Below are 13,360 nucleotides of genomic sequence, written 5' to 3' on the forward strand. Positions count from 1 at the left end.
CTGTGGGCTGCAGTTTCATAGTTCTGATCTCGTGAACAGTTTATTCTCTATACCTGAGCCCCGGGCTTCTCATCTGTAAAAGGGGCATGACAGTACTAGTTCATGGTGCTTTGTAAGATCGGGGACCCCTGAGAGCACCCAGTAGCAGTACCTGCTGTCATTTACGGCATATTTCTCCCTCCCCCCTCCCCTCCCCCTCCCCCTCCCCCCTTCCTGTCCCCCACCCTCCTCTCTCTGTCTCTCTGTCTCTGTCTCTGTCTCTCTGTCTCTGTCTCTGTCTCTGTCTCTCTGTCTCTCTCTCTCTCTTTTGTGTGTGTGTGTGTGTGTGTGTGTGTGTGTGTGTAAACCAGAAGACTTGGGTGCTGTTCCCCAGGAGCCATTTATCTTTTCTATGATTTATTTTTAATTATGCATGTGTATGTGCGCTATGTGGGTGCTGTTGTTCATGAAGGCCGCAAGAGAGCATCCGTATACCCTGCAGCCCGAGTCAGAAGTAGTGATCCACCCTCTGATATGGGCGCTGGGAAGAGAACTCAGGACGCTCGCAAAAGCATCAAGGGCTCTAAACCATAGCCGTCTCTGCCATCTAAACCATAGTCTGTCACTGGCCTGGAGTTCACCGAGTAGGCTGACTGGCCAGTGAGCCCCAGAAGTCCATCTGTCTTTGCCTCCTCAGCCCTGAGACCACGGGGTACACCACCGCACCTGTTTTTTCCATGGGTTCTGGGGATTGAACTCAGAGCCTCTTTCTTGCAAGGCAAGTACTTCACCAACCCAGCCACAGCCCCATTCCCTCATAATTCTTGCTAATTAGCAGGCGATAGTTCATCCATTCCGATCCCTATCCTTAGAGAGCCATCCTTTCTCCTGCTCTAGGATGGCTTGCTAGGAGGCAAGGAGCATGCGTTCTCAGGACATGCATACTCTGTCCTGTCTCGCAGCCCGTCCCTAATAACGATTTCGGAACCTTCTAACCTATAGACCACGCAGCTATAAAACACTTGGGTCTCCACTGTTTGCAGCAGCCACCTACTATGGGCCAGGAGCTGGGCCGGTACAAGACATGACTTTGGAACTGACCAAGGAGTCTTGTATTTGCTTCGGGAACTTTTGGTTTTGTGAGGAAGCTGCAAGATGGGCTCCCAGGCTGGATCTGTGAGCATAGACCAGTGGCTCTTAACCTAAGATGATGACCCCTTTGGAAATCGAACGACCCTTTCACAGGGGTCGCCTAAAGACCACTGGAAAACACAGATATTTACATTGTTATTCATAACAGTAGCCAAATTACAGCTATGAAGTAGCAATGAAAATAATTTTATGGTTGGGGGTCACCATAACAGGAGGAACTGGATTCAAAGGTCACGTCATGAGGAAGGGTGAGAACCACTGGTCTAGATGACGCCCTGTTACCAAGGTGTACAATGTCCACAGGGGACAAACTAGCCAGCACAAGGGGTGTGATATAACACTTTTGTCACTATATAATTCCACAGTGCCCTGACAGTGATAGTAATGTAAGGGACCAAGAGCCCTGAAGACCCCTGCCTCCACCGAGACTCAGTCTGGATGGGAGTCAGAGATCTTAGAAAAGATAGGAGTCTAGTGCAGCCTTCCAGAGCTATGGCTGCCATTCAGAGTAAGCATCTATGTTGGCTGAAAGGACACAGAGGAATAGGGGTGAAGAGTGAGGGGCAGGGGTGAAGAGTGAGGGGACAGGGGTGAAGAGTGAGGGGTAGGGGTGAAGAGTGAGGGGCAGGGGTGAAGAGTAAGGGGCAGGGGTGAGAATGAGGGAACATGGGTGAAGAGTGAGGGGCAGGAGTGAAGAGTGAGGAAACAAGGGTGAAGAGTGAGGAAACAGGTGAAGAGTGAAGGGCAGGGGCGAAGAGTAAGGGACAGGGGTGAAGAGTGAGGGACAGGGCTGAAGTGTGAGGGGCAAGAGTGAAGAGTAAGGGGACAGGGGTGAGGAGTGAGGGACAGGGGTGAAGAGTGAGGGGACAGGGTGAAGAGTGAGGGACAGGGGTGAAGAGTGAGGGGACAGGGGTGAAGAACGGACTCCTGGGAAGGGAGCTGTCTAAGCTAGGAATAGAGGCACAGTCAGGAGCTCAGTTAGGAGATAAGAATAAAGAAACTTCAGAAGGGGTTGTGTTTGCAGGAGAGTGGCCAGAAGAGACAGGAGATGTTGCAGGGGGGAGGGAGGCAGGGCAGGTTCCAGCTGCCTCCCTGGAGCTAATGAGCTTGGAGGGCTTGCTCCAGAGCACGGGGAAATGGATGGAACATCTACACATGAATGGCCTTAGGGACAAATCAGATGAGGGCTTGAGAGAGTTGAATGGAGAGGGAAGGCCAGGATATGCCTGGTGCTTTTCTCACGGATACGACAAAACCACTGGTAAAAAGCAACTTCAGGATGGAAGGGCTTATAATGGCTCGCAGTGTGAGGCTCCAGTTCATCTAGGTGGACGGAACAGCCTAGCTGTGGTGTCGGGAACATAAGGCCCATGACCAGGAAGTGGGGGAGAGAGAGGAAAGGAGGGGGAGGGACGGAGGGAGAGGAAGGAGGAGGAGGAGGGTCAGAGAAAGAGAGAGGTGGGGGAACAGGCAGGCTGGTGCGTAGCTCACTCTGCCTTCTTCAAGTCAGAGGAGACTTTGCTCTTGGTTCGGCCCCACCCACGTTCAGAGTGAGTCTTGTCATCTTGGTGAGGTGCTCGCCCTGGGAGGGGCCAGAGAGATGGCTCCGTGTTTAAGAGTCCTCGCTTGCTCTTCCAGAGGGCATAAGTTCATTCCCAGCACCCAAGACAGCCAGCTCACGCCTGTCTCTAACTCTCGCTCCAGCAGGTGCTTGAACCCCCACCCCAAACACACACACACACACACACACACACACACACACACACACACACACACACACAAATAAAAATCTTTATAATATACCTCTCTGGAAACATCCTCACAGACATGATAATGTGAAATGACTTCTAGGTGATTCTCAAGCCAGTCCCGTTGACAAGATTAACCACAATAAGCAGATTGCTGTGAACTAGGAGCTAGAGACGAGTCCTCCTAAGTAAGTGCTCCATGTACTCTCCTGGGGAACCCCCAAGGCTGCAAAAGTGCAGAGGACCAGGGTGTCCCCCATTATCCTGAGCCAGAAACCGGAAGGAACCATGTTAGATGCAGAAGTATGCTGTGCTAAAATCTTGCATCTTCCTAGAGAGAAGGTGATGTTTCTAAGTCCCAGGGTGATGCTGCTAAGTCTCAGAGTGATGCCGCCGAGTCCCAAGGTGATGCTGCTAAGTCCCAGGTGATACTGCTAAGTCCCAGAGTGATGCTGCCAAGTCCCAAGGTGATGCTGCTAAGTCCCAGGTGATACTGCTATGACCCAGAGTGATGCTGCTAAGTCCCAGGTGATACTGCTAAGTCCCAGGATGATGCATGCTGAGATGAGAGGCAGTATCGCAGCACACAGAGAAACTTCTGGATCCTCAGATTTTAAAGGAGAAACCAGGCACCCCGCCCATACATACCCAGACATATTGGCACCCCATGCACAAGAGCACAAATGCTTTATTTTAATTTGAGAAGTGAGCCCCAAGAAGTCCTTGCCCCCAAGCCACACTATTAGAAAATGAACCAATAAAGGAAATAAAGTCAGCACAGGGCACATGATTGAGCAAGCATCCACTGTGGGAATCTGGGGACCCCCAAGGGAGCACAGCATTCTCCTCCAAATCTGTTCCGTTCAAAGGGTTGTGGACCACCATAACTCTTGCAAAAGAAAGCCTTAAACTGGGGCACGTTTGCAGTTCCAGAGGGCATGAGTTCATTATGGATAAGCAGCTGAGAGTTCTACATCCAGCTCCTTAGAAAGCAGGGAGAGAGAGCAGCCAGGCCTGGCTTGGGCTTTTGAAACCTGAAGGCCGGGCCCCAATGACACACTTCCTCTAACAAGGCCACACCTCCCAATCCTTCTGAAGAAGTGCCACTCTCTGATATTCAAATAGATGAGCCTATGAGGGCCATTCCTATTCAAACCACCAAGGGTTCTTTCTACTGACTGGGATACAATGTAACCACCACCTGCTGCTCCTGAGGCCATGAGTCACCCCCCCCCACCCCTCCATCCCCCATTCTTTTCCCTCAGTCCATGAGCCAAATAAACCCATCCTTTCTAAAGTTACTTCTTCTCAGGATCATTGGTCACAATAATGAGGAAAATGACACACAGTTAGGGATGCATGGGTCAGTGGATTACTTCAGATGTGGGTTTTCTCTCTGTACAAGTTCTCAAGAGGAATAGAACTTAAAGAATGAATATACATTAAAAGGCGACATGAAGGCTGGACAGATGGCTGAGTGGCTAAGAGCACTTGTTGCTCTTGCTCTTGCAGAGGACCTGCGTTCTGTTCTCAGTACCCAAATGGCAGCTCACGACTGCCTATAACTCAAGTTCCAAGTGATTATGATGCCCTCTTCTGGCCTCCACAGGCACTGCACACACACAATGCACACACACACACACACACACACACACACACATATGCCGGCACCCACACATATACATAAAATAAAAATAAAATTAAAAAATTTAAATTATGTGGTACTGAGAGAGGTTTGTTAGATTAGGCCACGTGCATGGTCCAGGGAACACGACACTGGATGACTCACACCAGAGATGCTGAGAATCTGGTAGTTACTCAGTCCATGAGGCTGGGTGTCTCAAGAGTCATGACCTTAGTCATTTACCCTCAAGGCCTGAAGGATTCTTGGACAGCTTCTGGCCTTTAGTTTATGTCGAGAGCCAAAAGTTTATTCTAATATCATCAAAAGAACATAGCAGTAGCAACAGTAGGGTGGATGAACTTGCCAGCAAGAGTGAAGACAAGCAGGCAAAAAGCCAAGCCTTCCTTTTCTGCCTGGCTTCTTATATAGGCTGCCACCAGAACGTGCCACCAACATTTAGGGTGGGGTTTTCCACTTTAAATAGTCTGACCAAGAAAGCCCCTCAGGGGAGTCTTGATTCTCTTTATTCTCAAAGCCACTGTGGTTAGGTATATGGAGAACGTCCTGACGGTCCGTGTGGGATACCCTTCAGCACCCCAGAATTCTGTGGTGAAGGATGCCACTACAGTTCTTCATCTTTACGTCAGAGTCAGGAGCCCAAGTAAAAATTTCTTCAAAAATGTACACAGCCTCGCAGAACAGTGCCTTTAATTCCAGTACTCAGGAGGCAGAGGCAGGTGTATCACCGTGTTCGAAGCCATCCTGATCTATGGAGTGAGTTCTGAAACAGCCAGGGCTCCATAGGGGAGAGCTTGTCTAACAAAACAAAAGATAGCGCTCGGTCTGTGGTGTGGTGTTATTAGCAATAGAAACCAGAATAACGAAAGGTGCGTTACTTAACGATGCCCGTGACAGCCCAAAATAAAAAGTACCTTCCCCGGCCTCTCTTGGAACTAGGGGCGACTGTGTGACTAGATTCTGATGAACAGGTGGGGGAATTGATGATTGCTATCTTCAGGACATGTTCCTGTCGGTAATCAGCTGGTCCTTTCCTGCGGCTGGACTTTTGATGTCCTGATTGGTTCTGAAGCAAGCCACTTCGGGTCGTTTAGGTAGATGCTGGTATCGGAGAAGCTAAAAGATCTGGGGACCTTGATGATCAGAGAATGGCTGCTCACTCCAACCTGAGCTGAACCTCCAGCTTCGCTTTATATAAAAGCCCTAGTTATAGCGGGGATTTTTGGATAGAATTTTCTATTACTGACAACTAAACCGCCCAAGCCTATGTGGCACACACAGGGAACCTGTTTGACCTGGCCAGGACAAGGGAGTCAAGACAGAGCCAGCCAGGAGCATCTCCCTCTGAGAGAAGCCTGCCCTGCACCTGTCTCCTCTGATGCCCTCCAAGGGATTAAGTCCTGGATATATATATAGTTCCACTTCCCTCAGGACTTTGAGAAGCTCTGTAATCTCCAAGAGGTGCAACAATGTGCCTAACTCTCCCTTTCCTTCTAGACTAATCCATACCAGCCCCAGGCCTGTCCAGGACTGAGTAGAACCACACCCAACTTTTCTTACGCTAGTTCATGGGAGGGGGGGTTGGCGGGGGCGTCCTCTTGCCTTCCTCAAGAGGTTAGCGCTATCTCTCTGCTTGCCTATCCTGCTTACTAACTCACTGAAGGAGTCTGGAGCTCTCTTGACCTGTACTGCGTGCAAGGGCAAAGGTGAAAAAAAAAAATACCCCGCTACTAATGTAGTGTAAGGAGACAGACTGAAGTGCATAGGGAATGCTGGTCAGGGCGACCGTGGTCATACCTACACTGTAGCAGGCCCAGGGACTGCAAGGGGTGGACAGGGAGCATTTGGAAAGTTCTAGAAAAGCAGATCTCCAGCCTCGATCCTCTACACCCTGCAATTTCTGAAGTTTCCAGATACAAAGGACCCTGAGGACTCTTCTGCGATCTCCTGTCCTGTTTCCTACTGCCTTGACTACCATGCAGGCCCAGGAGGCTGGGCTTGGGAGAAGGAGAGGATTGGGAAGTAGGTGGCCCCCTGCTAGGCGGATCTTTCTTCCCTATAACTAGCAGCTTGTGGGATACTTTCCAGAAGTCTGACAAACACTGTGACCTTGTACCAATCCTACACCTTCACTGGCCTCAGTTTCCTTTTGGAAAGCACTGACTCGATGGGGGCGTGGCTTTCCTTAGTTGAGGGGGAGCCTGGAGGAGATCGGGGTGCGGGGGTGGGAGGCGGGCCCCAATGGTCGCAGCGAGCTGGCCAGGCGCACGCACCACGGGCGCTCAGAGCTGGAGGCTCCACTCCTGCGGCTCCTAAACCTGAGTAGCGCCCGTGGGGAGCGCAGCACCGAGCATCTCCTGGCCCGGGACGCTGGCGGCCCGCCTGGCCCCCGACCTCCTGAAACCCAGGCGGAAGAGGCCAGGGACCCCGCCCGATCCCTCCCGCGGGCGGGCGGGGCGGCCCCCACGCCAGCTCCTCCCCCCGCAGCCCGGCAGGGATCAGTCGCGCCGCGCGGTTCCGCAGGTGGCAGCTATGACCCAGTCCTGAGCGCCCCGCCATGGCCGTCACCCCCAGCCTGCTGCGCCTGGCGCTCCTGCTGCTCGGGGCGGTGGGCAGGGCCGGCCCCCGCCCCCAGGTGAGTCCGGGGGACCGGGCGACAAATGGGAGGGGGACGCTGCGGTGTTCTGCAGGCGCCGGAGCTAGCGGAGGGGCTCCTGGACTTGATAGGAAACTCCAAGACCCCAGACGGGGGAAGCACAAGGCTCAGGGCAAAAAGAGACTGAGGAGTTGAGGAGTTCAGGTGGGGACTGCACATTGGGTGACTACCTCATTCTGAAGAGCCACCCCACTTCTCGGCTACAGCCGCTCTGCCAGGGCACCAGCTGCCCCGCGGTTGCCTTGCGCTGACTTCTGAGATCCATCCTTGTCCTCTATCACTTTCCCAACTGCTTCCCCAAACCCACTGGCTCCCTGCCTTCCCTCCATACCAAGGACCCCTGCGGGGCTGTCCCCTACACTCCCATCCTGTGCTCCCTTGTGTATGGGGTGCCCAGGAAGCTCTAGAGGACCGAAGGGGCCTGGTTGTAGAAACCCAGCTTCTTCCTCTCATCACTGGACCCTCGTCATAGTCTTTGACTCATAACCCCAGGGACCCTGCGTCTTGTTGTCCTTCCTGATGACCTCCCAGGTGGCACTGGCTTGCCACCCCCACCCCAGCCTCTGCAGCAAACGTGCAGCAGGTCCCTTGTTCCTTCTAGATCAGCCAGGCCCTCTCACACACTCAGCCAATACCCATCCCAGACCCCCTTAGATTAATAACCCACCAGAAAGCATACCAGGATACACGGGGACATCCTACCTCCTTGGCGTCTCCAAAGACTAGGTCACAGTTGGGCTCTTGTGGGCTCTTCTCTGACTCTTTTTGTCATGTTTGTGAATCCTGCCCCAGGCTCCTGTCCTGGCCATGATGCTCAACTGCTTGTGCAGAGGGGAGGGTGGTGGTTCAACTGTGCCCAGATACCCTTGGGTAGAAGAGACCCAAGCACAGGCAGCGTTCCTATATAGGGGAATACTTTATGCATCGTCTCCTGTGTCCACAGCCAGATGTGAAGGACTAAAAGCCTTTGCGGAGTGGGCCCGCATAGGCTTGAGTTTGGTCTGAAATAGGAGGGGTCAGACCTCACCCCTAAGAGTTGTGGGCGGAGGTGCCTCCCTAGGAAGATGCCAGCACTGTTGCAGCTCCCAGACCATTTCCCGGGTTAATCCTCTCCCTGTTCTCCAGGGCCAACGGGCCCCAAGAGACACCTTCCCCGTCCCTGGCACTACCTCACTGTTCCCCTGCAGGCCATGGCTTTCCTGGTGACATTGGGATCTTTCCAGAGCCACAGCTGCAGATTCTCTGCTCCGTTCCCTCCTGGGAGCCAGGAAGGTGGGGATTTGAGCCTCCTGGTCCCAGGCTGCTGTGGGCCACATTTGCAGATTAGGCTGAGAGCGAGGGGACAGAGCCAAGCTTGAGGCCTTCCTGTTTTCTCCCCCTCCCCAAAACCCCCTTCCCTAATGTCAAGCACCTCAAACCTTACTCCAGCCCTGGTTTGTAAGAGCAGAAATACAGGCACTGAAGAGACACGCTGGAGCTTTTGATGGGGTGCCCTTGTTATGGGGGTACTAACATCTCCGGCAGCCGCAGAGGTGGTGTGTGTGTGTGTGTGTGTGTGTGTGTGTGTGTGTGTGTGTGTGTGTGAAGGTTAAATTGCAATAATTACAATACAACCCCCACAGACACCGGAAAGACTCAAGAATAGATTTTGTGTTTTACTTTCTGTCTGTGATCAGAATGTGTCTCCCATGTCACTGCTGGTGGTGTGGGGTGAGTGCTTAGAAACAGGGTTCCCTAGGTGAAGTGGTCCAGCAGCCTAGGAACTGGGAAGCAAAGAGAATGGGACCCCAGCTCCTGGCTCACGCCTTCCTCCAGGGGGCCATGAAGGCTAAGCGAGGAGGTCTGGTGAGGGTAGAAGTTGCTTCCCTGTAAAATAAGAAGTGTTTGAGCTAACTTGCACCAAATGTGACCTAGGCTGCTCCAGCGTGCTTTCTGGGAAGGACCACTCCTCCCTCCCATTCCTTTTTACCCTCAGACCCTCCAGGAGGGAACTGGGCTACTGGGACGCTAGGCAGGCATTTGACACTTGATGTTCCAATCAGGTGGAACTGGGTCCTGAGGTCAGGTCTGATCTTAGCTGGAACTATTCAGAAGGGCCCTCGATGACCCTAAGCCTCAGTTTCCCCATCGGTAGGACCCTAAGGTCTGACGTGGAGGGATGGAGGGACACCAAGAGGACCCATTTCTCAAACGGCAGCTTGAGGCCTCTGGGAGAAGTGTCCTTTGGAACCTGGCATGTCCCCAGGCTGCAGAATACAGCCTGGTGCAGGGTGGTTGAAAGACCCTGGCCTCTGTACTCCAGCAAAGGGCTATGGAGGCTGAGGCTCTGGCTTGAGCTGGGTAGACTTTGTCCCTAGCTGGGCTTCCTTCCAGACACTGACCCAGCATAGAGCTGTCCAGGAGCAGCCGAGAAACCACATCCTGTCTTCCAGTGTCTGGTGCACCTGTCCTTCAGCAAATTCCTCTGTGTGTGTGTGTGTGTGTGTGTGTGTGTGTGTGTGTGTGTGTGTGTTTACACAGAGATGTATATGACACAGAGATAGATTTGGAAATAGGTGTGCAAGGTATGTGAGGCCCTCTTTCTTTTTGTGTTTGTTTGGGACCCTTTGTTGTCACAGTCTGGGTGGCTGTCACCATGTATGCAGCAACATATTAGCGTGTAATCACTAACAGTTATGTGATTAAATATATGTCCAACAGTTTATGTGCTTGTGTGTGTGTGTGTGTGTGTGTGTGTGTGTGTGTGCATGCGCATGCACACACACCTTGCTGTCCTGCCTGTGCTTTTGGGAAAATATGGGATTGTATGTAACAGCCTGGTAGGTGAGTGGGGATTTCCTGGTACGTGTCTATGTAGGAGAGAGATACTGTGCTTGTGACAGTGTTTATATGTGTGATTGTGTGGGCCAGGTCTGTGTGTGTGTGTGTGTGTGTGTGTGTGTGTGTGTGTGTGTGTGTGTGAAGGTTTCATCATCTGCCCGTGTGCCTGGTTGTCTGTGTGTGGATGTGGGCACAGGAGACTCAATGTCAGGGTCTCAGTGCTAGGAACATCCCTGAGGGTATGAGGGGTACAGCCTGTGACAGTGTGACGTGAGAGGTTACCTGAGTCTGACCGAGTGGCCTGTACCTTGCCTTGCCCCGTCCGTCTGGGTCAGCTATCTTAGGAATGGCCTTAAGAAAACAAAACGTGATCACAAAAATCTACGGTTGAGCACTGAGAAACGTGATCCAGGCTCTGAGAGGGGACCAGGAGGAAAAAGAATCTGTGGGGCTGTGCCTAGCAGGGAGGCACTAGAAATTATCTTCAGAGCCCTGTTTGCTCCTGCCGAGGGGTCCCCCCTCCCTCCTTCCTCCTCCAGTAGTCAGGTGAGACTGAGCTCTCTTTTCTCCTACCCCTCAACCCAACCTAAAAGATTGCCAGGAAAGGAAAAACTCTGGCGTGTGTTCACGCTCATGCTGAGCTGAGCCGAGCCAACGGAAGATGCCCTGTGTCATGGTTCAGGGTGCGGACAGAGCAGACAGAGCACACCGTCCGTCCACGGGCTGTGAACTCCTTGATCTTCCTCTCTTAGGGATGACCCCCTTCTCCTTACAGTCCCCTCTGCTATTGCCATGGTCATTTTTTTTTTTTGTCCCCAAGCACTCTGGAACCTCAGAGGTCCTCCTGTCCCCAATTTCCTAGCCCTGGGATTAAAAGTAGGTGCCACCCTGCCCGACTTTTGACCTGGGTTTTGGGTGCGGAATTTCAGCCTTCAAGGGTTTGCAGGCCACACTTTATGCACTGAGCCACTTCCCCGGCTGCTCACCGCTACACCGTTCTCCTTACTGTGCCTTCCTGTCGAAACGACCACCTTCCTCACTAAGCCAGCCTCCATTTCCCCTTCCCACACCTCCCTTTCTTCTCAGTCCCTAGATGACCCCTCAGGTCAACACTGAGACCTGGCCCGACCACTCCCTGAGCGTGTACACACGCTGCCTCCTTACAACATCTGTCCCGCAAAGCACTCAGCCCCAACTTCATGCAGACTTCCTGAAGACTTCCAGGACAGTCTCTACACATCTCTAGATTTCTCACGTCTCCTCTACTCTCTGCTGTGGAAACTTGTCACTCTGGGGCTTTGGGGGGAAGACAAGGTCTTGTCCTAAGAGTGCCTCAGGCCGGAGCTAAGTGTCATAGGTCCACTCGGCTCTTAGTCAGAGTGTCTCTGAAGCTCTCACGGTCATCAAGGTCCTGCCTTCAGCCCCATCCCCTCCTCTGCATTGGGTTCTTGGGCCTTCTTCTCACTCCCCAGCTTGACACCTTGCTTTTCGGCCACTTTCCCTACTAAGAACAGACACGGTGTTCCCCTTGTCCCTGCCAACCTTCACCTGCTCCTCTGCCCTCAGGGCACTGAGGAGAAAGGAGGGATATAATGGAGAAGGGAGTGAGGGAGGTGATACCAACCCACCGCAGCTTAGGCTTAGTCTGATGAGTCTGTATCCCTCAGCAGTGGCTTCGAGCACAGTCCACCTTTGCTGTCGCCACGTCTGGTTTCCCTTTCTGAATTCTCCAAGCAAATACTGCTGACCTTTGCTCTCCGGAGAACATTCACTTCAGAGATGTCGGTGGCATTCAGAACAAGCTTGACCCACTCCCTACCCTCAAACACCCCCCTACCCCACTTCTGGAACTTTCCATGTCACCAGGAACAAGCACACGCCACTGTGTGTTGTTCTGTGGTGATGTCCTATGAAGTAGGATTCTGCTCAAACCAGGGCAGGCTCCCGTAGAGTAGGAAGGAGAGAGAGCCAACTCCCACAGGCCACTCCCTCTGACCCCCAAGTACACACTGCGCACGGTAACAGCCCGCGCTCTCTTGTGTGCGCACGTGCACGGACACGCATTCACGTGCACGTTTCGTCCCACGTAGATCCCAACTTTAACTCGAGGGGGCCCCCCCGATCATTTTGACAGCTATCACTTCCAAATGGGTCATATTTATAACCTTTAAGATGTTCGCGAAGTGAATTGAAAAGCACCGCAGCTCCAGGCTAGCTAGAGGAGCGCTTGGAAATAAGCAGAGGGGACATGCTCAGTGGAGTGGATCTGTTACAGCCTCAGAAGCTTAGTACCTGTTAAACTTACTCAGGCTCCCATCCCTCTGTCACGGGTAGGTGGCCACCTCCCAGTGCAGGCAAAACTTGAGCGTTCTGGAACTTTACTTACTGTCTTCTCCCTGTCCGTTCTCAGTATTCCTTCTCTTCCTGGGGTGTAGAAGCCAGGCTGCATCTCAGGTCTGTGTTGCCTTAGAAGACACACTGTGTGGGGGAGGGGGTTGGTCAGCGGCCTTCCGAGGGCAGCAATTGAGTCTATGGGGAGGAGTGGGCGACAGTTCTGGTTCTCTCTATAAGCCGTCGGTGAGACCACATCCTGCATCCTCTGGTGCTGCAGGTTAACCGCTAAGCTAGGTGACTGTGTGCTAGCCTTAGCTCTCGGCCTCCCGAGATGCTGCATGTGCCTTCGATGGAGCATCTCTCGACTCTCCTAGAATGGTTGGGAGCAAGACATCTCCAGGCTGGCTGCATGGCCAGACATCCGGAGGGAAGGGGAGGAGCCCCAGGCTGTGATGCAGCTGTCCCTCAGGAAGTCTCTCCTTGTTGAGGGTAGATGAAGGGCAGCTGGGACTGTGGCTGAGTCACACGCTCTCCCTCTATGTTCTCCTTCACCCCACCTCCTTAAGCATTCATCAGTTAGACGCTTCTGGGGTACTTACCCCACGGCAACCTTGTGCAATCCTCTGGGCAGGATAAACACCCCAACAGGCCTAGATCCCCACTGGAGGTTAAAAAACCAAGAGGGTGGGAGTCAAGTGGGACCAGAAGGGGCTGCTGAAGCCATGGGGCTTCTATTTCCGCTTTCCCTCATAGGGTGCCACGGTGTCCCTCTCAGAGACAGTGCAGAAATGGAGAGAGTATCGGCACCAGTGCCAACGTTTCCTCACGGAAGCGCCACTCCTGGCCACAGGTGAGTCTGGATGAGGCCTCACGCCTGTGCTCCCGCACCCCTCCAAAGAGGCTTTGAAGGTCCCAGTCCATAGCTGGTGTTGTCTGTCTGTCTGTCTCTCTGGAATGGAATCTCCCTGGACCTCTGTCCTGGTGACTACGCTACACTTCACTGACGTCCTCCTGCCCCCTCCCCCTCCC

The 13,360-nt window shown here is 53.0% G+C and overlaps 1 protein-coding gene across 1 annotated transcript in view; it reads left to right on the top strand.

The window, feature by feature from the left end:
- Window positions 1-7,062: 7,062 nt before the first annotated feature.
- Window positions 7,063-13,360, top strand: part of Glp1r (glucagon-like peptide 1 receptor) — a 38,230-nt gene continuing 31,932 nt past the window's right edge. Inside the window, exons 1-2 of the mRNA NM_012728.2 lie at window positions 7,063-7,156; window positions 13,085-13,181. Coding sequence (NP_036860.2) covers window positions 7,079-7,156; window positions 13,085-13,181 — 175 coding nt within the window. The 5' untranslated portion in view covers window positions 7,063-7,078. The remainder of the gene's footprint in view (window positions 7,157-13,084; window positions 13,182-13,360) is intronic.

This window comes from Rattus norvegicus, chromosome 20 (assembly GCF_036323735.1).
Source record: "Rattus norvegicus strain BN/NHsdMcwi chromosome 20, GRCr8, whole genome shotgun sequence".
Classification (NCBI taxonomy): domain Eukaryota; kingdom Metazoa; phylum Chordata; class Mammalia; order Rodentia; family Muridae; genus Rattus; species Rattus norvegicus.